The sequence below is a fragment of the Polypterus senegalus genome, chromosome 5 (genome assembly GCF_016835505.1).
Source record: "Polypterus senegalus isolate Bchr_013 chromosome 5, ASM1683550v1, whole genome shotgun sequence".
In the NCBI taxonomy this organism is placed as follows: Eukaryota; Metazoa; Chordata; class Cladistia; order Polypteriformes; family Polypteridae; genus Polypterus; species Polypterus senegalus.
Genome location: NC_053158.1, coordinates 51,910,037 through 51,936,258, shown reverse-complemented (window position 1 = coordinate 51,936,258; position 26,222 = coordinate 51,910,037). Strand labels below are relative to the sequence as shown.

The following is a 26,222-nucleotide window of genomic DNA, read 5'->3' as shown; positions in this document are numbered from 1 at the left end:
GCATGCAAAGCCACTTGAACCCTATAGAAAAATTACTATCACTGTTTATTTGTATTTAAAATGGATTACTGGACAGACAGACAAAACAAAAATAAGGTTATAAAAAATAACACATCGTCAAAATCCAATATATGCCGATACAGAATTGTGCATGAAACTGCAGAAAGAAAGAAGGCTTTATATTTATTGATCATGGTTCCAGAGAGCATGCTGCATGGTGGTCAGTGTATATTCAGTAAACATAGCAATAAATTAAGTTGATTGTTTTGGTATTCAACATGATTACATTAATGTCTTGGTCACTGTCATTTATCATGTAATCCATTAGAGGGCACTAGCCTACTTATAAAGTATATTTTCCACACTACAGATATTCAACTCTGCATCACTGCTGCTCTACATCACAGCCCGAGGTAGCTTGTCTGTTTAACAGTGAGTGTTTACAAAGACTAGATACGAATAAGTGAGCAAATAAGTGAAAACCTGTCAAGTAGCAGGGAGCATTCAGCTTTTGACTTGTTAAGGATGCATTTCTCTCCCCTTATTGTTTATTTAACCCAGATGCCACATGGTCATTACAGTAAATCACATTCTTCTTTGCCTCCAACTTACTTTGTTCGCTGGGAGGTATCGTTTTTGGGTTTCTTCGTTCATCTCTAGCAGCTCTGTAGTTAGTCTGCTGGCAGTTGCACTCCTTCTGCTTGGTGCTGTAACCTCTGGACCTCAGGCTCCTGGTTCTCTTTTTGCTTGAGGATGGTTTAAAAGGCCCTTTGCACTTGTGGATGCGCAGTTTACCGGATGTATCCTCAATGCACTGCCATTTCTGTGAATCCATGTAAAGGTATCTCAACATTAAAAGTTACTTAGCAAGGCAAGAAATAAAGGAAGTCATTAGCATCACAAAATGTCAATAACTGGTGGAAAGACCCTTAAGTTTCCACTCCACTATTTGACTTTCACCCAGCGAACTAAGTGAGGAAATCCAAGCACCTCAGAACTTGACATTCTTATATGTTCTGAAAACAAGATGTGATGCAAAACCTAAAGGAGCTTATGTTATTAAAGTTGGAATTGGGAACTTCAGAGTACAGGCCTCCAAGAGTTACTCTGATTAGTTCAGTAATTAATAACTGATTGATTTATGGATGGATGAATATAAATTTTATTTATTTTGGACAATGTTTATCAATCTGTTTTCAGATCTTCTTTAGCCAATTTGACTTCAATACAGCCATAGTGTATCTCAGCAACACTGGGACTCAATCATGCACATATCCATTCAGAAACAATTTAAAATCACCCACATGAATAATATGTACGGCCTTGAGGTGTGGGTAAAAATTTAAGAATCTATAGAGAAACCTACACAGACATTGGGAGATCATGCAAATATCCACAAAAATTGTAAATAAGAACATGGGAGCTGAGAGACAGCAGTGCTACCCTCTATGCCATCATACCTCCCACTAATTTTCTGTTTAAAATAAGGAAGAATCATCTGTGGATGAGTGAAGTATACTTAAGAAAAACTCTAATTGTCCTCCATGACCACTGCAAGACACCGTACATTACTCCTTTGAAACAATACACACAAATGTTTTAAAGAAAATATTTCTTATTAAGCACAGAACCCCTTTCACCTGGTCATAAGAAACCAGCACTTCTGAAAACATGGAATAGGAACATTTTAAAATTTAAAAATACATTCTCAAACTATTGACTATTATCCTGAACATTCAGAAACAAGAACATATTAAAAATTCTCACTTTCCTCAACTCAGTATGAGGAATTTCTTTTTACTGGCATAACTAACTTCAAAGACACAAAAGCACACGACTGACTTCATCACATTTACATAGATTTTTTTCTGACCACAGTTCCAACATTTTCTCAGAACTGTGGCAAACAGTGTCCCAACGAGCTCAGCGCCTCTACGATAAAACTGCATGTTAAGCCATCATTTTCTGACAGGCAGATTATGTGTCTGGCAGCAGTATCGAATTTGCACAGAGGTTTGGAGACACGGAACGAGACAGCGGCGACTGGCAGCTGGCTTGTCTGTTAAAACGGCAAACCTACGTGGCTTTGTGAAATGCAGAGGGGGAGACTCGATATGCTGCCGCAGCAAAAGTTTATCCACGCTTCACACGACACTTTCCCCACATATACATTTAATAACACTGGCAGAAAATCATACTATTTTATACCTGAATGAAGGGGACAGAGCATATAGTACACTTATATATCAGTGTCCTCAGATTTAAAAAAATAATAAATAAATAATGTTACAAATGAAAGCACTTAATAATTAATATGTGTTATGATCTCCTGAAAGGAGCCGGGTGTTGTGGGCAGGGTTGGAGTGGGATTTGGTGTTGGTTGGGGAAAATATAAGATAGGCCATAGTGATTATCATTTACTGTACAGATTTTCCTTACAGCAAAAGACTTCTTTTATGTGGAATTAAAGTTTTCCATTTTTCTATTTATGTTTCCTAAAGAGCAGAGCCACACCATGACTGCTGTAATGTATGAGACAGCATCAGTATGTGACTTATCCTCAAATGACTCTGGGAAAATGATTTTAAGATGATAAACATTCCACCTTGAAATATACTGTAGTCAGTTTCTAAATTTGCAAGAAAATCACTTATAGTGAACAAGTACTAGTGACACACATGAATAACAAAAGACATATTAAGAAGCAAACATTGCGACATAAAAGTTCACAAAATTAGCTAAGGTATGTTTAATGAGGGTAGCACTGTGGTACAGTAGTTTTAGTTTTTTTGCTGCTGTCTCACAGTCCCAGCGTTCTGGGTTCATGTTCCAACATAGTCACAGAATACATGGACCTTGCATGTTCTCCCTGTATTGGTTTTCAGCCTCATTTCACACATTCACAGGGTAGGCTCATTGGCAACTCTCTACCTAATAATATAAAAGAGAGGATATGTCTCCACATTTTGGGGTGTAATGAAATATATATATACGTAAACTGGTGTTTTAGTTATTTTAATTGCCAAGTAAAACTTGTGTCAATGCACTGTAATTATCTCACCTTAAAAATCAATGCACTACATCAGAACTGATATTCTCAACTTAAAATGAGTACTTTCAGATTTAAAACGTCTTTAAGACTAAAACTGATTCATCAGAATTCTTTTAATTAAATTTTATTTACTCAAGGACACCAGTGGAAATTAAGGAGAAGTGAATTTAAGACTAGTAACAGAAAGATCATCTACACACAATGGGTCTTCGAAATGTGGAATTAACTACCAAGTGATTTAGCTAAACTGGATACTTTTAAAAAAAAAAAAAAAAATTGTCAAAGCGCCTGGATAAAATATCAGGCCAACTTAGCTACTGTTTAAACAAACAAGCGTGTCAGACGGAAGGGTCACCTCTTGCTTATGCAATTTGTCATGGTCTCATTTTAAATGGCACCAAATGTGTTAAATAATTGCAGTAAATCTCTAGCATCTTCTCTGGACTAGCAGATCTGGTTGAAGTGATCAGATGTTAAGTCAGGTTATTCATTTGGTCCCCTATGCTCGCTATAAATTGATGTGTCTTGACAGCATAGCAAAAGAGGTGATGGAGTTCTGGTCATATTCATCAAATATTAAACCTTTGTAAGTCTGAATGAAATGGTGACATGCCTGTTGATCTGAAAGTTACACCTGTTGTTAGTTGGCAAGAACATGTAGGTACAATTTTTTTCACAAGAAGACTCACAGCAACTTTACAGAACTTGCAGCATCACACCCTGGACCCCACAAGCTCAACTGTTAAAAGGGACCAGAGTCTGGTGAATGTACTGCCTGCTTTGTCTCTTCAAAATAGATTATGAAACTAAACTATTTTTGCATTTCTTAAAGTAGGTTTATACCCATGGATGCTCTCAACACATGCATTAATCTTAGAGTGTCTAGGTATCAATAACTACAAATAATCCTGCTTTTTTTAAATATACTTTTATACACATTGTCAAAATGACTTGATTTGTTAACTTCAAAAATGGACATTTCAGGCCAGTCAGGCTTCCAGATTTTCTTATTTTCCACAATGTGTCCCATATTCTGTGGTTGTTCACATTTAATGAGCAACTGAATGGAATCTAGTTTAATGGGAACAGAAAGCATAAGGCTTAGGAGAACCCTAGTTTATAATTTAATGCAGACACATACAGAGGGCATCCTGGTCTTTATAGTATAACAAAGAAAATTGTTTCTGCTCTTTGTGATAAATGTCTCCATTGTATTTAATTGATTTAATGCCATTTCAATTATTAAAAAAATAACTCATGGCTTGAACATCTAAACAAATTTGTATCTTTTTGTCTCTAAATAATTTTGGTACCATAAACATTTATTGACCAACGACGCAGATGGACCACCCGGATTTCAAAAGAATTGACTTTGCCACAAAGCTACTCATGAAAAAACAAGAAGGCTGCAATGAATTCTGAGCGCTAATGTCATTAAAAGTGCATATTACAAAGTTGTCCAAATCATGTTTCCTCTATCTTAAAAATGTTGGGAAATTAAGGCGCTTTCTAAATAAACAGGATTCTGAGAAATTAATTCATGTATTTATTTCTAGTAGGACTGACTACTGCAATGCGGTGTTCACTGGATGTTCAAACTGTTCTTTATACAGCCTCCAGCTAATCCAAATACTGCTGCAACAATTATTACAAGAACAAGAAAATACAAATACATAACTCCAATTCTTAAATCCTTCCACTGGCTCCCGGTTAAGTTTAGGGCAGATTTCAAAATCCCCCTTTTAACATATAAAGCATTAAATGGCCAAGGTCCGGCTTACTTGTTTGAACTTATCGTGACTTACAAAGCAGAGCGCACATTAAGATCTCAAGATGCCGGTCTGCTTACGATTCCAAGCATTAATTAAATAACAATGGGAGGTTGAAATTTTAGTTACAGGGCCCCTAAACTGTGGAATGGTCTGCTTTCTACTATATGAGATGCTCCTTCGGTCTCAGTTTTTAAATCCCGGCTGAAGACTCAGAAAACTTCAGTTTAGCATATCCTGACTAGAGCTGCTGATTAACTGTACAGACTGCATCTCTGTTGTTAGTCATTAGCACTAAAACATAAGTAACTTGATAGTTATAATTGGATACTAACCCTCACCTATCCCGTTTCTTTTCTTGGTACTCAAATGTGGCCCACCTGCCAAGTTGTTTTGCCTACCTAAAGTAAAGTCATCCCTGATAGAGGATTGCACGAATCGTGGGAAAGAAGGGTCTTTTCATCGGATTAGCGCTATTTCAGCCGTTGAATGGCCAAATGGGGGAGGCAGCTTGGTGGATGAGGTCTTCAGAACTCTACACAAATCCTATTATGTGATATCATCTACTGTTAAATTCTGCTCCGTACTTCTAAAATTTTTATTTTTATACTGTATTGAGGATTTGTTCTGTTCTGTGTATTGTACTGTATTGTATTCACCCCCTTCTTTTTGACACCCACTACACACCCAACCTTCCTGGAAAGGGGTCTCTCTTTCAATTGCCTTTCACAAGGTTTCTTCCATTTTTTCCCTAAAAGGGTGTTTTTTCTTGTCTTCTTAGAGAGCCAAGGCTGGGGGGCTGTCAAGAGGCAGGGCCTGTTAAAGCCCATTGTGGCACTTCTTGTGTGATTTTGGGCTATACAAAAAATAAATTGTATTGTATTGTATTGTAATGAAATAAACACATGCAGGACACTGTGGGAGCATGGTCTCTGGGAGCTTCCTAATTCCATCAACTTACTTTTCTCCATTAAACTGCTAAAAACCTGGTAGATGACACTTGGATTTTCAGCACAGATTCTTCAGTTAAGGGCCTTGCCACTGATCATTGGACTGTAATCCAAAAGGCTGTAGGTTCAATCCCAGAAAGTGACTGCCTTAATAACTCTTACCATTTTGAAAGAGACCAGGCCATCAATTCCAGCACTTCCGCAGTCAAGATCAAGAACCCCAGGATGTTGCTTACAGCTGCACTCTTTGGTAGACATAACTCATATAGCACTGTATCTGTAAGCCTCTTGAGGAAAATATAACTTTTCAACATTTTAATTTTTAAACCTTGCTCATAACAAGCTTTTGAAGATCTTTTGTAAAGTAGCAACTGGCTTCCACACTACTCACTCTCTTCAGATTTTATAAATTATTCAACTCCTTCAATTCTCCCTCACATCTCATGCCCTGCACTCCTCGAATCAATCTAGTAGCTCTTCCCCAAACTTCTTCTAGTGCTACAGTGTCATTCTCCTAACATGATGACCAAATTTGGACACAGGGGTTTGAATAAGACCTCACAAGCTTGCTTGTTTTATGGCTTAGGCATAACCTCTCTTGACTGATCCTCCCCACATTGTCATATAACACAGCATCCATTTAACCTATTTAACTTCTTCTGTACATTCTCTATTGATGTCCCCTAGCACCCTCACACTGCTTTAAAGTTTTAATAAAGCCAACAATGACCAGCTAATTGGTGTTACACAGCAATCATCACACCCATCTTTACACCTTTAACCACTCTATCCTTTCACTCACTGCCTTCTGTTACCACCACAATGTGCTCATTTCCAATTCACACAACTCTTATTTGCTGCTGCTTCTCACCAGTCATATGTTTATAGTAGAGTGAGAAATTAATCAGTTCTTCAGCCATGCCTCACTACTCTTTGACTTTCAATCTGTTTGTTTTTCTGGTTTCTGTCCCTGGTTTTGCTGGCATCCCAGCTTTATAATGACAGATTTTCACAACAGGTAGCAGCAAAAAACTGGGTGCAGCCCAATTCCAATAACTGACTATGTGGAGTTTCTATAGCCTTTCCATTTCTGTATTTGTTTTTTTTGCTGGGTGATACTCGTATGTTGCCCAGGTTTATCAGAGACCTAAACTGTGTGCATGCAACCCTGCGACACATTGGTACCCTGTGCAGAGACGATTCCTGCCTTGTGAGTGAGATTCCAGCTTACCAGACCATAAAACAGACATAAGGATACAACTTGAAGAAATAAATGGCTGCATGTCGTGCTGTGCTTGGTTAAGCACATCTTTAGTGTAAGACAAACAATTACATACATGGGGTAAAAATATGTTGATTTCAAATGTTATTAATACACCTCTGCAATGGCAAAATTCTGAAGTTTTCTTAGCCCTGACCCATTCATTCACAATTCACTACTAGTAGTGAGAGATGAAGTGGCAACAACTTGAGTAATACTCATTAGACATCTTTGTTCAAAATAACATATTTAAGTCCCATGTTTAACTTTACTGAAATGAATACACAGCCCTTTTGGACCAAGTATGTTAATCAAACACCATCTTCACAACCTGAAGTTAAAAAGGTTACGTATTATTTAAATGCGTAATGAGGAAAGCATCATATCAAGAAACTAAGATCATTCTGAGTTATGTCCATATAACTTTAGTATTATAGATTTAGCTTTTCAAAGAGAATAAGGATTTATAACAGAGGCATTTAATGGAAGGCCAAGTGCTAAAATCTGTAATGATATAAATCAATCAGTTAAATCCTGTCTGTCATTTCTCTACAAAACATCCATCCATCAATTTCCTAACACCATTATCCTACTTGGGAAACATCCCTTTTAAATAGCTTTCAATCCATCATTCTGTTTGTTATTTAAATTGCTGAGTGCTAACAAATGTTCTTTTTGTATTGCTGAAAGACAAACACATTCTTTTACAGGGTGTAGCAGGGTGCCCCTAATGTCCCTCTGAATCCTAGAAAATAACAGAATAGAAATAAATGTTCTTTAGGAAAAACATGCAAGGCATTTACTTCTGGCATGGAGACCAACTTATGAAAAACATTTTTTTTGAAGAAAACAAAAGTAAATATCAAGTAAGCATGCTGGTGCAGTTATTTTTCTACCTTCAGCACTCATTCAAGACTTTGGTTTTCTCCTACGTCGCAAAAACGTGTGTTAAGTTGACTAAAACATCTAAGTTGTCTCAGTGATAACAGTAGGTGTGTGTGTATGTGCCTTACGATGAACTAGCATGCTACACCACTGAAGAAATGCTGCTACCAGAACAGGTTCTGACCCTCCAATTGCAGTAGCTACAGGGTGCGGCAGAAATAACTCCCACATTTCAAAGGGGAATTGAAAAAAAATGCTACGAGGTATCACCAAAAACATTTTATTTCCCAAATGTAGATATAAAAAAGTTTTTTTACTTTGTTTTAAAAATTATATCGTCCAAATGGTGGCCTTGATGGCTGATAAATGTTTGGAGCCATTCTTGGAGGTTTTCCATCACTCTCACTAGCATGTCGGGCGAAATTCCTTCAATTTCTTCTTGAATAGCCTCCTTTAGTTGGTCCAAGGACCGAGGACGATGTTTGAAAACCTCCTGTTGCCCTTACTCTTTGACCCCACAGCAAAATCGTATTTCGGTCTGGAACACTTTCATTAGCACGTAAACCGAACTGCGTGCAAAACACCCTATGCGTCGCAGCTAAAGATTCGCCATTTTTGAAAAAAGCCTCTATTACAAAGACTCGATGCTCACCCGACCACGGCATGGTGACAACTGAAAACTTTATTATGTACTGTACCTAACGGAACGGACTGCACCCCTCTACCTGCTTTGGGGACCCCACAGTGATTTTTCGAAAAGTGGGAGTTATTTCTGCTGCACCCTGTATAACATACAAAGCTATAACATAAGAGTTTCATACAGTTTACAGTTGCAAGAAAATATATGGTTGCATAAAGTTGGAAGATACTACAAAAATACATCTAAAGGGTCGAGTGTCAATCAATCTACAGTAAGACCAATTGCTTACAAATGGAGGAAATTCAGTCCTCTCCATGAGAGTTTGTATCCTGCAAGGATCACAGAAAGAATACAGTATTCAGTGCTGAAGTAAGTGAAAAAGAACCCCAGGGTAACAGCAAAGGAGCTGCTGAAATCTCAAACTTAAGTTTCTGTTCATGCATCCACTATAAGAAAATCCCTAAAAAGGATAAGAGAAAAAAAAACACTGCCTTAAGAAAGAAACAGTGGTACATGTCTCATAGCTGCACACCAGATGTTCTACTGCATGTCTAGAACAATGTTCTGTGGACGAATGAGACAATAGTTAAAATCTAAGTACAAATGTGCAACACAATGTTTGTATAAAATAAAAAAAACATTGCACATCAACAATTAAATTTCATCTGAACTCTGCAGCAGGAAGGAGGGGACATCAAGATTTGGGGCTACTTTGTTGTCTCAGGGCCTATGTAGCATGATAGCATAGAGGGAACAATGACTTTGAAATTTTATAAAGAAATTGTACAGGTGATTATTAGGATAGCAGTCCTTTACCAGAAACTTAACAGAAGTTGGCCAATGCAGCAAGACAATGACCCAGAACACTGTAGTACAACAAGAACAGAATGACTTAAACAGAAAAAATGTGCTCTAGAATGGCCAAATCAGACTTCAGACCTCAACCTTGAAAGAGATGCTGTGACATGACCAGAAGAGAGCTAATCACACAAAGAGTCTCATAAACATTGATGAGCTGAAACATTTGCCTAAGAGGAAAAGGTCTAAATTTCTCCTAACCTGATCATCAAATCAGATCAGCAGCTACAGGAATGTTTTGGTTGAGCTTATTGCAATAAAAGAGGTTCATATATAGGTAGGTAGTCATTGACTTTCAAATTCGTTCAATTCCAACGGACCAGTTGTAAGTCGATCTGGACATAAGATGGACCTGTATATACATTCAAACCTCACTGCATGTATAGTACTGTATAATAAATCCTTTAAGTCATATTGTTTGCCTTATATCCTATTTTATCATCATTCTTGGGATATTGTGTACATTTTACATCTTTTCTTGTAAATTATTTTTTATTTTATTATTTTGTTTTGTTATTACTGTTGCTCACATGGGTGCTGAACCTTTAACAGCTTCAGGAGTCCTTTCTTTATCTGTGTTATGTTACGTTATCAGTGTAAGCCTCTCCCAGTGTTCACTGTGTTAACTGTGAGAGGAGGAATTGTACTGGAAGAGTTTGAGTCGCATATGCTTTCTGTTTTAACATTTAAGCTTATTAAAAATAAACATTAACAGATAAGGGACTTCACTGTGATTTTATTATTGGTTTGTGGCGGTTCACACAAAGTTAACCAGATTCAAAGCAAAGCACCGCAGTACAGTGTGTGCGGTTAACTCCAATTACAATGGCATAACTTAAAAGTCAAATGCGATCACATTCACTGTCTTTCCTCTCCTCATACTGCTTGATCACCTTCATTTTTGTGCCAAGATCTATTACCTTTTCTTCCTGTAATTATAAGACAAATGTAACCAAATATAAATCGAAATTGTTGCAGGTAATATACTGAGATCGAAATTAATGAGTCACAGCATACAGAGCCGGCATGCCTGTGAAATGTGGTAGCCGTTGTAAGTCAACGACTACCTGTACTAAACTCCATACCTTTACAACTAACATCCAAAATTTAGTGAGTATAACTGAGAATGGAGATGAAGTATGGAAACATTAAAAAGACTTGACTCCTATCTTGTGCCCCACTGTTACCAGCATAGGATATCCTTGCCCTCCTCTAATTTGGATTGAACAAAGTCAATAAAAAAATAAAATGGATCCTAACCTGCATAGTTAATAAAGTTCAGGATTAGTAAATAAGCGTACAACCTACAATACATAGACTTGAAACTATCTTTAAGAACAGTCCACTAGGTCACCATCAAATATGATCAGGGCACTTGTCACTAGATACTTGTATAAACATCCACTGCAGCTTCTCTGCATTTTCATTCTATGTCAAGCTCCATTCCTACACAATTTTCATTTAGTCTGTACAAGTTCAGAAGGCATACGAACAGATAAATGCTATCAGTGAGCACTAAACTTTCAGAAGCAGATAAGTCTGATTATGGTCCTGGATCAGTTTGGGTTCAGCTTTATTCACCTGGCCATCAAAATATTACCTTCATCATAAAACTCACCTGTCCAGGCTGCTCACAGGTGGTCTGGTATTTAGGTTGCTGACACAGCTCTTTCACTCTTTCATACTTGGGAAGATGGTTTGGAGATTGCGGCATGCTATTAGTATTGCTCCTGGTCTCCTCCTTCTTGCGCAGGAACTTGCTAAGATACAACACAAAGCACATTTAGATCTTGACATCTAGTCTAGGAATGTCTCTGACCATCATGTCACTTATCTGTAAAATTAGGCAAAATAATTTAGAAGAGGAGAAGCAGGGAAATAACAGGACTACATGCTGAGCTGGTCTGTGTGAAAAAAGCTCATTGTAGCAGAAGTTTGAAATTAAACTCTGCCACCTTAAAGACAACATGCATTGGTTTGTATGTATGTATGTATGTATATATAATATGAATACTAGAGATGATGTCTTTTTCACTTATGCTTGCATAATAAAATTACAAAAAAAAAACAAAAAAAAACAGTTATGTACTGTCTATTCAAACATCAAAAGAAAAAACAAATGCAGGCAATGGCCCTGTTAATTTAGTGTGGCATTAATAAATTCATAATGAAAATTATATTTTTCTTTAGTTTTAAATAACTTTCTAGTTGAGATATTGACTTAGGATTCTTCTAGTTGGACAAAATAAATTAACAAATGTGCAGTGCAGTATATAAGATCACAGTAGATTTAGCACAGTATTCTCCAAATAATGCCATTAAAGGATTAGGACTATTTGAATCCTACACATTCTGACAAATCAGTGTGTGTTTTCTCCAAAAATTATCTTAATAGGGAAAACTCCCAAAACCTACCTGGTATATGACGACGCTGTTTACAGTTAGGATCCTAATAAATTTAAGATAAATTTAATCTTGAAAGATGTATACTATGTACACACTTTAAGTTAAATTTCACCACGCTTTGCATAGAGTGAAGAAGAATGAACATTTGAAATATTAATCACTTGTCTGAGAAACCAGTTATGAAGTCCCTTTAAGATTATTGTCTAAAATCATCTGGAATGTGCTTCATAAAATTAGTTGATAAAATTTGGAGTAACTAACAATATTTTCATCATCTGCAACTAAAATAGTCTCATATTTTATGGTGAAACATTAGTGAAATTATGCTAACTCCTTTTGACAATGGTTCTAATTTCTCCATAAAAAAAGAGCGTTGATGGAAGTTGATATTTGACATGTAGCTGATGAAAGGATGAAACACATCATCCATAAATTTGTCTCTAAAGGTCTAGATAGTCAATGACTTTCATTCAAATAGGATCATTGTACATACAGTACGACAACAGTTTTAAGCACAGCTTAATAGTGGTGAAAGTAAGCAAGTGTCACTTTCAGATGTGAAGAGAAGACATTAAGTTGCAGGTTCCACAGGCTGAGTGGCAATAAGAAAGCTATTGCTAAATTTGCACAATAAGAAAAAGAGGCTTGCCTTGGCTAGGAACCTCTGCCAGTCTCACTATACTCTGAAATTAAAGCATAGAACAAATAAACAATTACAGATAATCGATACTGCACAGCTGTTAAGCTGTGCTTGAAGCTGTTGCCCTGTGAGGTACCTATCAGGCAAGCTGTTGACTGTCAGAAACTTTACTTCTGATTCTGTTATAGTTTGGGTTTGTCAGACCTGTTCCTGTCAGAGTTTCCTCCTTTATCCACATTCCTTTCAATGGTGTAAGAAGCTGTACTCACTGCTTTCCGTTACAGCTTCTCTATTGGAAAGACCTACACTTTTAAGAAATGTAATGATTGTTGGTTTTGCTTTGTTAATTGCCATTTTCTTACTATCATGATAGAAATATACAGTGCAATATTGTCCAAATAATGCTTCAGAGGGTACAACAATGCAGTTTGTTCCAGCACTGCTTTTATACAGAGGGTTGTAGTAATCAACAAAATTTGGGACACCTTAGGAATTGTTTACATCAGCTTTTAAGGTTTAATTAACTTCCAATGCCGCAGAAAAGCTGTACACATTTAAGCCATTACTTGTATATCTCTGAAATTTAGATTTTTTTTTTTCTTGGTAACCTAAACATTTTTTAACCTATGGCAGTTTACTGTTTATACATTGTTTGAATCTTTTAATTATATTGCAGAAAATAAATCTGAATATAATTTTTTTTTTTTAAACTGTTAACTTTTACTTATTAAATTTATTCTGAGAAAAGAAATGAAAAGTGCTATGAAAAGCAAAACAGCTGACTGGGCAATGTGATTAGAAATTACAAGTTTGAATCCAATTTAAAGACTATTTTGTGGTTAGTATAGGGAGATTGTTTTTGTTAAATTCATTTCCATTTGATTTCATAAATCTTTGATGGTTTCTAATATCTAATAGCCATCGGGTTTCAACAGAAATTCCAAAAAGCACTGGTGAAAGTAGAAAGCCCTTTCTGCTTGCACATCTGAATATGAAATAGTTAAAATTTCTGTTATTTATATGAGTGAGGGATTTTTTTTTTTTTTCAAAAAAAGAGAGTGAATTGATTCAAGTATATACAGTATTATTGGTCCAAGCCCACATTTGAATAGTACAGATAAAGAGATATTTCTATTCCCCTATATGAAAAGCCTATATCTAGAAATACTAAGACCTAATGAAGTTCACATACTGCAGGCGTATGTACTATACCAACCAAATTCAGTGCTTATATAGTATCCAAAATTATTTTGGTTTCATATAGCTTCCTATAAAACATAATATAGCACCCTTCTTGGTAAGATATTATCTCAGTAGTTAGAGAGAGGACTGGTTTGTGAATTAAAATTTCTGTTCCTCGGGTCTTCTTGTGACAGAATTAAAACTATAGTCAATCTAATCTCTTTTTTAACCAAAACATCTCCTTACAATTGAAATTGGCCTACTGCTCTTCTGAATTCATAATTTAGACTTTTAACATTACAACACAAAAAAATTTAGTGAGCGATCAATATTATGCAATTTTGGTTTTGAAATGTGACGCCAAAAAATATTATAGTTTAATTGGCTTGAAGAGACAGACAGTTAATTAAAGTTCAATTCAGCTTCTACTACAAAATACAATATAATTAAAATACACATATTATCTCAAAATACAAGGAATTTCCCAAGAAAGACAGATGGGATTTCCAAATGTGTGCAGGTTTGTACAATTTCAAAAATAAGGCACATACTATAACTGCAATTGAAAAGGACCACAGAGTACTTTACTTTTTCATTATACATGTTAGCAGTTTTATGATTTCGCATTTTGCATTAATCACCTGTGGTGCCTGAAGAAAACATTCAGCATAAAATGGATAATACTGTGTATAAAGTTTACCCTCTCTCCACAAGAAAGGTGTCTCGCCACACTTTTGGCTTCCGGCTGAACCTGAATCTGAAAGAGAAAAGGACGTAAAAGACCAAAGCTGCATTCTTTGTAGCATGTAGTGCTTACACAGACTAGTATTTGTGGCACAGTTTAATTGACTGATTTAATAGCACTAAATAAAAGAAACAAACTCAAATAAGCTTCTTTGTCTCAAATGACAAGGTAGTATTTGATCTGCTCATTCTAGTGGTTAAATGTTACAAAAATACCCATACTAAGTCAAATTTAGTCCAACATAGTGGGAAATTGGAGCCCAGCCTGGCAGCATTAAGATACAAAGTAGGAATAAGTCCAGAAAAAGGCAGTCACTATAAATCAGGTCATACTCATGCACACCAGGCAAATTTGTAGTCACACTGTAGCCAAACAGTAAGTCAATGGGTACCTAGACAAAAACAGCAGGTTTCCAAGAAAAAGAATATAAGCTACTGTACCACTGTGCTGCCCACAATGAAAGCATATTCATTTGAAATAAACGATAAAGAAAAAGGTTGGTCTCTTCTAATATAATTTATTAGTATAACAATTTATGTATATAATAATAAATTGAACTAAATTTAAACATAAAACTTCAGATCTAGACTGTTGTTGTTATATACAATATGAAAGACAAACTAAGAGTTATAACTCCTTTAATTAGACTTCACTCCATTTCACACTTTGAAATATTGCCAGCAATACTGTAATTAATTCTGTCTGGATCTGAGACAAATGAGTCTAATTTACGACAACCTGGTTCAATTTTTGTCCAGAACTACAAAAGAATGGTAATTATTCAAACTGCAATTCAACTTTTTTTCTTTTTATATAAGTTCAGCCTATCCTGGGAGAAATGGCAATCAGAAAGAATTACTCTTGAATGAGCCTCTTGTCCATTGTCAAGCACAGGCAAACATACACATGCAGTCATACCATGCTAGTTTAAAGATGCCAGCTTTCATTTCATTCACATCTTTTGAATTCTGGAAGAAACCAAAGTACCCAGGGAAAACCCATACAGGCATGGAGAGCATGTGTGAACCGCACATGGACAATAACCAGAAGCTAGGAGCTGAGTCACTAATTGATGTGCCAATCCAAGAAATACAAAGCCTTAAGTATTTTTTATATTTTTACAAGACATACAATAACCAACCTGTTTCCTGTTTTATCCATCTCTAGAAGTTTTAGAATTGACTTGCCATCCATGTCAGGGGGAGTATCTAGTCCTGCGATGTCCAGAATAGTTGGTGCAAGATCGATATTCAGAACCACAGACGGATTGCTAAGAGGCAAATTCAAAATTAAGGGTTTGTTATGTTTTTAAATACAGATATAGAAATTATAAATGATCACTGTTAAATTATCATTTAAAAATTAAGCCATTTAAATATCTTACTCATATTGGTTTATAAAACATTTAGTTTTTTTAACTTGATATAACATGCAGACTATTAATAGTTGTTTATAATGAATACCATTACTAGAGTTTTTTTTATGAACTTTCACAAAAAGAATACAGTGTGTCATTTGAAAATGACAGAACTTACACAGATGCTGGCTCAACATTAGGACCCCGGACAAAAAAGGGAACCCTTAGGTCAAAATCATAAGGCATGGATTTTCCTTTCACAAGTCCAAACTGTCCAAGATGGTAGCCATGGTCAGCAGTGTAAATGATGTATGTGTTTTCCAGCTCTCCCGTTTCAACAAGCATTTCATAAATCTGAAAAAAGAATCCATTTACTGTGTTTAATATGGGGCTAAAAGTAACATGGTAAAAATTAAATAAATTTAGAAAAGCAGACTACAATTTTATTAAACATTTAACATGTACTGTCGCTTTCCTCACATCATTACACAAGTGAAATACAAAATAATTCAGTAAAAATTCAATTGTTACATGTATGAAATACAGGAATGAGTTTGAAAGATAGATAATAGAATACTCAGACTCATCTGCTTTTCTCTTTGTACATGTCTATTATAAGTGTTAAATTAATATTAAGTAACATGTCTGAGAACTAAAAAAATACTTTTTTTTTAATTTATTAAAGCATTTTATTTTATGTTGGTGCTTTCACAGTTTAAGGGTCTTAACTACTTTGGAAGAAAAAAGGTCAGCAAACAACAGTGCAGGAGTAAGAAGCAAAATAATAATAGATAATTTAATAATAAAATAAACACAAACAAGTATGTGCTAAGCTAGCCCAATACTACATAAATGGTCCTGTGATTTTCAGGAAAAATCAAGCATTCAGGGGCTGTGCAAACAAAGGATGTAGCATACATGTCTGTTTGAAATTTTGTGTTGTTGTATCACAACAGAGACGAGGAAAAAAAAATACATAGGCCAAGATTTTGGATGAACTTAATATGCACTTGTCAACCAACTGGCTGCCAAACCTTTATGACATTATAATAGATTTAGAACTGTGATAAACATTTGTAAGAGAGCTGTATAATCAGTCAGCCCCTTCCATTCTTCGAACTTCACACGTCAGAAGCAACATGATTCAGTAACTGCAGTCAATAAAACTGACATGTCCTGCAGTTAAAAATTTCATCAAGTCTTGTAGCGTGATACTGTAGCAGCCTTAGCCAGAAACCATTTTAAAGAAAACAAATCAACTCTTATGCCATAATGCACTCATTCATGTACATAACACAAATGTATATATGATATGTCCATTACATATACTTCCATACCTGTATACTACATTAAAACTGACAAAATGCAGTCATTTCAATGCAGCACACACCTGATACTGCTTATTAAGACGTTTATTAAAATAACAAATTTAAGCCTTTCAGATGGCCTATGACAGATTTAAACTGATTTTAAACCACAACAACTGTCATGCTATTTTATAAAATTTATAAAAAGTGCTTCACTTTAGAATACAACTTCATGTGATCTAACAATAAACTATATACCATGATTATGAAGAAATAACTTCAGCTTTCTAAACACTGAACTTATTTTTTAAATTATGAAAAAAACGCATTATATAAGAGAGAAAAAACTTTACATTTTTTATTTAACTTAGTATTATTAGACAAAGACAAGCTGTAAGAAGAGCATGCTTTTACAGCTGTAATATGTTTTTACAATGGTCTGCTAATACGCATGGTAACTTATGGAAAGAGCTAACATTGCATGGTACAGTGACATCACTAGCACACACTAACAGGACTGCCCTGGGCTTCAGGATTAATCTTTATGGTTAGCACATTTTTTTTACTAATTTTTGTAATCCACAATTGATTTGCTGAAAGTCATAGCTTCATGTGTAGAATAGGAAAGACCTGAAATGAGTTTGCTGCAAACCTGTTAAAGTACAAGTTATGACAAAAAAAGAAGCATTAAAGTGATTTTACAATAAATCCATTCATTTTCTTAACATACTTATGTTGTAATGCAGGCTTTGTGTAAGGCAAGTACAGTACCAAAATTGAACAGATCGTCCATCAGTCACAAGTTATACAACATGCTCACACACAATTCTACGTACTCTCACACTAGGATACTTTAAAGTCCCCAGTTAATGCCTGAAGCAAAAACATACATATGCACAATGTACACAAGCAAACACAGAATGCTGATCAAACTACTTATTGTATGTAACATTTCTGAAAGCTGTACATATAGTTCAATAAAAGTGGAGAAACAAATTGCCCTGAATCATACTAACCTTTTCAACAGAATCATCTACTGACATCAGTGTCTGCAGTCGTTTACGATTCAGGAAATTGGTGAATTCCATGTGTATTGGCATCATTGGTCCAGTGTACTGCATAATCCAATGCTTGTCCATATTTGGCGCATAGTTGTAACTGGGTGTGCTGGAAAGTAAAACAGGTACATCTTAGGCCAAAACATTGTGTTTTTAGCCTCATTTTTATTTTTTTCAGCATGGAAAATAATCTCTATGCATATACAGTATGTATTCCTTTATCCAATGCAGGTAATATTCAGAAAACAAATACAGAAATAAACACACGTTAGGCACCATAAGGAGTATAACTAAGTATATAGCTTTTGTTTTCAGTCATCGAGATTACTGTAACGCACTCCTCTCAGGACTACCCAAAAAAGACATAAATCATTTGCAACTAGTGCAGAATGCAGCTGCTAGAATCCTAACTAGGAAAAGAAAATCCGAGCACATTTCTCCAGTTTTGATGTCACTACAATGGTAACCTGTGTCATTTAGAATCGACTTTAAAATACTGCTTATGGTTTACAAAGCCTTAAATAATCTCGCTCCATCTTATATATCGTAGTGTCTGACACCATATATACCAAATCGTAACCTTAGATCCTCCTGTTTAGATTTTTGAAATTTCAAATTGAAAAGCATTGATCAATTTGCAAACTTTTCTATCTTAAAGCAGAGAAACATTCTGTGTGACTTCAGTTATGGATTAGCTCACGGTTTCAAATTTATTTTGAGAAAAGTCATTTCAACTTATATTTTTTGTATCAGTTTGTTTTCTTTTTACTCATCCAACAGCTGCTCTGAAATCAAACTAGGAGCTCCTGATTATCCCATGTTGAGAGGACATGTATATTTTTATTAAATGACAAAAAGAAAACCTAAGGATGGAAAAGGTTTTTGGAATCCAAAATGGGATAGGGATTTGAGTAAAGCTGATGAACTTTTATCTCGTTGTGTCACTGGCAAGGTGTCACAACCTCCAAGGAAGCAGCCCCAACAACCAGAGATAAGATGGAGCCAAAATGGCAAAAATAAATTACTACAATGAACATCATACACATAATGAAGAAACTGAGATTGAAAATGGGTTTGTTTGTCAAGAAAATCTCATAATGAATGTTATGATCTGAAAAATAAAACTTGGGAAGGCACAAAAAAAAAAAAAAAAAAAAAGATTCCTAAGAGTGAAACACCAGCTTATATCTTCTTCAGCCTGAATTATTTATTTAGAAATGAATGAAAGAGGAAAGAAATGCTGTAAGCATAGAATATACAAATGTGTATTCAATGTCTATAATACAATAAAAACAACACCATGGTTATATTATTCACCACACTATAATGATTCAATATTTTTCTGACACTATAGTTTATCTGTAAAGTTCAAGACCTGCTCTCCATCACGATCCAAAGCAGCCAACAATTTTACTTTGAGGCTTCAACAGAGATTTTAAACGTTCATGGGATACTTTATTTATTTATTTTTTGTGAAGTTTTAGAAACTTGCACTACAATTAATCACAGGCCCTCCACAACCAATAACTAAAAACAGAGCATCAACTAATACCATTTTCAATCTACTTCAGTTGGACTCGGCTGACTGTGAAAGATATTGAGCCACCACAAGCCTATCTGGGCTACATTGTTAAGTACATAATATTGTAAAGTGCTTTTAAAAAGCTTGTATTTAATGAAGTCAGCTAGGACATGTATCACTGATATTTCTGAATATGACTCACTGTTGCAGAAATATGATGAAATAACTAACTCATTGATGTAACAAACAAATGTACTGTAAAGTGTTCCAACTTTCAAATAAGTTCACCTATTTCCCAAATGCCCCTAAATGTTATGCCATGCAAATATTTTCTAACTTTTTTGTAATACTTAAGTTTATAATAAAACATTTCCATAACAATTTATGAACTACTGTACTTTTACTTTACTACTTTGTTATTTATTTGCAATCTAGGGTAAGACCATTCAAATTCTTCTGTAAAATATTGTTTTATCCCTTTACAAGGATTAAACAAATACACAGGTGTGGTTTTGGTAAAAACAAAATATCCTGGGAGCTTTAGTTTTATCTTATCTCCAATCTGCTCCCAGTTTGATGTACCTTGATCTACTGTATTTACAATATATAATGAGACATTCTTGCATTGAATCCTTAATTTGTAACCATATGTATATGGTAGCTTTCCATCTCAAATTGGTAATAAATCTCTTAAAAAGTACATCTTACAAAAATAAAAATAAAATTGAAAAGTTAAGAATCGTCAATTCCTTATTCAACATTTACATTTCTAACAGATAATTCCTAATTTGCTTAAATGCAAACCTTCTGCGCATCCAACTCACAGGCTGTAATGTCTTTATAATGAGTTTTTTGCACACACCAACCATTCAGTTGTGTGAGAAAAGTAGATGTCTTTTTGCTCGGATTCATTCTGTTCTTTTTCTCGACTTCCTGAACTTTAACCTAACTGCCCACTCCATTTTGAAAGAGTAACAAAAGAATCCTAATAGCTACACTCCAATAACCAAGTAAAGCCTGAAATAACTGGACACAAAAGAAAGTCACCAAGAATTTGGGGTCAAAGAAAGAAACTGACAGGCATCACACCTTACACCCCATGCACAAAATGCATCTGCCTAATGAAATCACATTCACATACTAATCATTACAAGGTGGCCACCATGGAGGGCAATTAGCAACTCTGCTTTCTTCACCAAACCTTGCCACATTGTGGTTTACAGAGCATTAAATACTGAAGGCAAAAAAGGCATTTGCAATCATCCAACCTTTGATTTGCTAAACTAATATCTTTATTAGAGTAGTAGATAGAAAAGCTGGATATATTTTGGCAGAAATCAAACCTGGATGGGATGCCTGGCCATTGCAGGACACACACAGAGCTAAACTTGTTCATACTTGACCAGTCGTGATTGGCCAATTAACCTAATCTGCACAACTTTAGGAAGTGGGAAGAAATACTGTAGAAATACCAAAGAGAAACCAGAACTGAAAAAAGAGGGAATATACAAACCAAGTACAACAGTAATAATAAAATAAAATGAAGGTACAGATTCGAGTTTAAAGGAAATATAAATGTGAGTCTTTATTCAAAATAAAATTTGACAACTTAATGTTACTTAAGTAAGAAACATAAAAGAACCTACAACTTGAATTCAAAACTATGGATTAATTGTATATAAAAGAACATGCATATCTACTGTCCTAAAATAAAATGCCTCAAAAGGCTAGATATAAACATCAGTAAACTCTTCATAAGTTGTTTACAAATGTAAAAACTTACACTTAATTATTAATTCTGAACACATAAATCCCATGTACTGGGTGATTATCAATAAATGTTTTTTGGGGACCATTTTTTAATTACAATAAACTTTTCTGAACACCAGTAAAGTGACTACCAGGTAGCCCCTACCTAAATTTTTTTGAATTTCTTTAACATATCAGGTCATAAGCTTTTGATTAAGACTGAGGTCCAGGTTTTAGCCTAATCAGTTTTTGAATAAGCATGTAACACACAGACAGAAACTAGCATTTTATAGATATACAGAATGAAAGGGGGTTCCAGAGTTGTTTTCTTCCTGGCACAAAAAGCTTCATCCCCTTCCAGGATCAAGAATTGGATTAGGGGAGTTTCATATTTTATGCTATATATGTTTTGTAACTGATCACATTTAAATCACCTTACTGTACATTTGCAAACTATTAGTAACATGACAATTTTGTGAATCTTCCCTGGACTCCCATTTTTGCCACATTTATCAATTTTGTGAGGGCTACACTGTGGATATGAGTAAGAAGAAATGAATCACAGTCTCATGTCAGGTTGGTAACTGGGATGTGATCCATAATGGGTCACCATTGTCTGTAACAGCTGAAATCTGCTTCAGAGCAACTGGATCACATCAACTGGATCACTTATATTCTTAGTATCCCAGAAAATAAATGCACAACAGTGGCTAAACCACATCATTACAAAAAAATGTAAAAAATGATCAAAATCTCCCAGATAAAAATCAACTTAAGACATTGCAAAAAAAAAAAAAAAATACAAACCCAACGCTTTTAGCAGCAGAGTTGAAATTAAGGACTGCAAAATAAACTACTCCCAGATCATCTGGAAGACCATAAAAACGTGTTTCAAGCTGGTGCCACATTTTCGTGACTCCAAAGACAGGCTTTTGGTTACATAAAGAATTTATATTCACCATTAAGTAAGCAAGCCTTAAGGCTGGTTTCAATTGTGGCGGATGAGGTGACAAGCAATTTCATTGACGTTCCCCGAACCCCAAAAAAAAACTAAATTTTTTTTTTCTTTAATTTAAAGGAGATAAAAGATATACTACACATCATTTTTTTTTTTTAATCACAGGTTATATATGAAGAATGTCCACATTTAAAGTGTGAACTTAATTCTGGTCTAGCCTGCAACTATTTTGTTTCAGGTTTTGGTGAGTAAAGTCAAAGAGAATCATGAATTCTTTCATCCCATGTTACTACGAAGTGGCCTTCTTGTATGAAAACAATAAATCAACAGTCATAAAGCAACATAAGCCTTTTATAGATGTCTCAAATCCACCAGATGGCCACATGGGAATGGGATAACCCAAACCATTGTTTAAACATATTTGGTTTTATTTGAAAATTAATGTGAAAAAAAAAACCCAAAACAAAACAAAATATGAATAAAAATACAGATTATAATATAGTAAAAGTATATGACCAGTTACCAGAATATGTAATCATAACTACAATCCAAGTTATAGATGTAGATTTTTTTCCTGTGCATTTCCTAATTTGATTGTACTTCTAATAAAATGCACCTCCCGTTGGCGAGTTAATATCATTGTGTGATCAAAATGATGCTGCAGTTTTTAGTGTTGTTGCCTAACAGCTATAGTAGACCGAGGTGAAATCCCAGTTCATTCACTTTCATGTGGCATTTACATCTTGTTCTGTTCTTGTCGGTTGTCAGCTTGAGTACTAATGTTTTCCTTCTATATTTTAAAGGCACATGTTAACTGGTGACTCTAAATTGGTCCTGTATAAATGAATGCAGTTGCATATTTAAAGTGTGCTGTCTTGTAATCCTGAATTGTATTAAGTGGGTATGATGATGAATGAAGAATGGATGACAAAGTTTTTTTAATCAATGTCCTGCACCCTTGGAACTGCATAGCATCTACCAAGACACACTAATAAAGGTTTTGGGATTAAACAGACACATATAATTGAGCTGGAGAACTGAGTAAATGAATCTTAGAGAAAGAAGAAATCCAAGCTAATACAGTAAGCAAAACACACCCTATGAAATGTTCAGATGAAAAACTTTCAATACACCATGGAATGTGGGTATTATACAAACTATTAATCCCAAGGGAGAATATTTTTATTATTAAACAAGTTACCATTTCAACAGGTTAAGCATTTTAAAGATTTTATTCCTCTGCTAAAAACAGAATAAGAGGCTGGAATTAATATAATACCTTTTGAGAATTAACAGAAGTACAATTTTTTTTTTTAGTAAGCTTAGAAAATTAAAATGTGAAGACATACAGTAAATGTGTATTTGTAGATATACAGCTGCTGAACATATTCACAACCTGAATACAGACAGAGTTCCAACACTAAACCTCGAACAGCACATTCATTTCATGTTTATTGGACTCAATCCAGTTACTACATTAATAGCCCATAATATCAGATTTAGCAGAAAAAGCCGGCCATTCTAAGTTGCCATTTTCATTCAATAAGGTCTTTCATTTCCTCAATGTACTGCCAGAGCAAAGAGTTGAAACAAGGATAAAGGCACAGCAGAAATGATGCTCAGTCATCATATGTTTTACATAAACTGACGACAATATAACAGTCTAAGGGTTGGCTGGTTGTTCTTGTGCTAGTGTAAAATAGTGAGCAACTGGCTGTCCAAGCATGTACACACATATATATACACATATACATACACATATATACATATACATACATATTACATATATACATACATATATATAAATAAATAAAAAAAAAAATATATATATATATTTATATATATATTAAAATTAAATCAATAATAGGTGATAATATGACAGCAAAACTGATATTAGTAAGATGTTTCATTTGCCGTAAAATATTTTTATAAAGAATTGCAGAATGAACTTTTCAGATGCAAATTTATCCTATTATATGGAATCTTTGTAAATGTAGCTACAATCACAAATAAAACCTACGGATGATGGTTTTCACTCTTAATTAGCATAAATGCTAGCTCTGTACTCACATGTGTTGAGATGCATTTGTGAAGAGTTCAGAGAACTGGGGAGCTGAGTCTTCTGGTCCATGAGGAGCAGCATGGCTGATGACCATTAGCACTGGCCTGTGTGGATACATTCGCTTGGACAACCGAAAGTAGCTGATGCTGTCATTGGTAATTAAATCTGTGAAGTAATCCTACATTGATAACAAAAACAAGAAATGCTTTAATACAAAAAAATGTATAAAACATAAAAATAATTTTTAGCATCCAAAGACAAACCAAGGCGGGAAAAGCACTATATAGGGTGGTTCAGATCTAATTATGCAATTTTCACTACGCTATAACTTATTAAGTTTATTACATAGAGAATTCACAAAAAATTGGAGGACAAGTGGGACATTACATGGGAAATCAGTGAATTAATTCAATGTGAGTACATTTTCTTTTATTACAAGATATTTCGAACAATTCTTTTGTCTTGTATTGTTTTCCTACATTGCATCAAAAGTTGCATAATTAGATCTGGACCACCCTGTATATATTAGAAAAAAAGAGTTTGCCTAATGATAAATACTTCTATACAATATTCTTTTTGCTTGGTTCAGGCTGATACACAGATTTTTATAGTTATATACAAGAATGGAGTTTCATTTTATTTTAAATTTGGATTACCACATCCACAGCAAATAACAGAAACAGCAAAAAAATGCTACTCTAGTTTTTTTTTGGGTAGGAGGGGGTAAAAAGGAGCAACTGCATTTCTGATGCTTCCATATTAGCTGCATACTCAGCACATACACTGGTGCCCACATTAAGGTGTTAAACTGCAGATCAAAAGTCTGTCAATTTAATCTCTACATCTGGCTCTTTGTGCGACTCTGATCAAATCACTCAACCTGGCTGTGCTCCATACACAACATATATGCTGATACATATGCTTTCATCAAGCATATGAAAACTATGTACTAGTAAAACTCCCTGGGGTGGTGTTCACTATTAAAAACTCTATATGTTTGCTCATTTGCACTCAGTTTCCATATAAAATGATTATTAAGCTGGCAATAAACACCTGTAACATCAAATGCGCTAGAAGGCAGAACCCATAATTAAGGAAGTTTAACAGTTGTCTGTAGGAAGCTCACTGTGCTCTGTAAACTTGATAATAAAGCTGAACTTCAGTTCATTCATCTGAAGTCAATAGCAGATCTTATAATAGCAAAAATGATATTCAGATTCACTAAAACAGACTTTAAAGCCCATTTAGTGACATAATGACACCATACCAAAGAAAAATAACATTAAGTTACTTTAAAAAGAAACATGTGCTACAATGCTCCAAAACAATGGGATTTTTATATCAACTAACAAGTGAGGAAATGGTTGAAAAAGACATGACTAATTACATGCTCAGTAACCCACTAGAGCTGCAGGCAAAATGCCCAGACTTTATGGTGTATGGTAATAATCAGGCCAGGCAGTCAGTTTACCATCCACTATATTCTTTAAAAAAAAGTACACTCCATACTGGTATACTATGCTCTGTATCTAAAACTATAATTATGCACTGGCCCAAAGATGGAGGGATTGTTAATAAGCTTTCCAATGACATCAGTACTCCAAATAAATTAATATACTTTAGCTATGATGAAGTTAAATTACATTACATTATATTTACACTCTATTAACTATCTATATTTCAAATAGCTTTAATACCCATATTACCATTCCAGTATCTGAAGCTTCTCATAATTAATTTACAGCAAATGTATCACATGAAATTGTGCTTATTTACTTTAGCTTTGGTATTTTTTTAATAAATGGCACAGGGCAAAACAGG

General features: G+C 34.7%; 1 protein-coding gene across 2 annotated transcripts in view; it reads right to left on the bottom strand.

Annotated features, from left to right (window-relative positions):
- sulf1 (sulfatase 1) overlaps nucleotides 1-26,222 on the bottom strand; it is a 133,958-nt gene that overhangs the window by 21,933 nt on the left and 85,803 nt on the right. For both annotated transcript variants that reach the window (XM_039754621.1, XM_039754620.1), the window contains 7 exons: nucleotides 24,410-24,579; nucleotides 18,069-18,219; nucleotides 15,924-16,099; nucleotides 15,530-15,658; nucleotides 14,344-14,400; nucleotides 11,034-11,175; nucleotides 613-823 (listed from right to left, as the gene is read on the bottom strand). In XM_039754621.1, coding sequence (XP_039610555.1) covers nucleotides 613-823; nucleotides 11,034-11,175; nucleotides 14,344-14,400; nucleotides 15,530-15,658; nucleotides 15,924-16,099; nucleotides 18,069-18,219; nucleotides 24,410-24,579 — 1,036 coding nt within the window. The remainder of the gene's footprint in view (nucleotides 1-612; nucleotides 824-11,033; nucleotides 11,176-14,343; nucleotides 14,401-15,529; nucleotides 15,659-15,923; nucleotides 16,100-18,068; nucleotides 18,220-24,409; nucleotides 24,580-26,222) is intronic.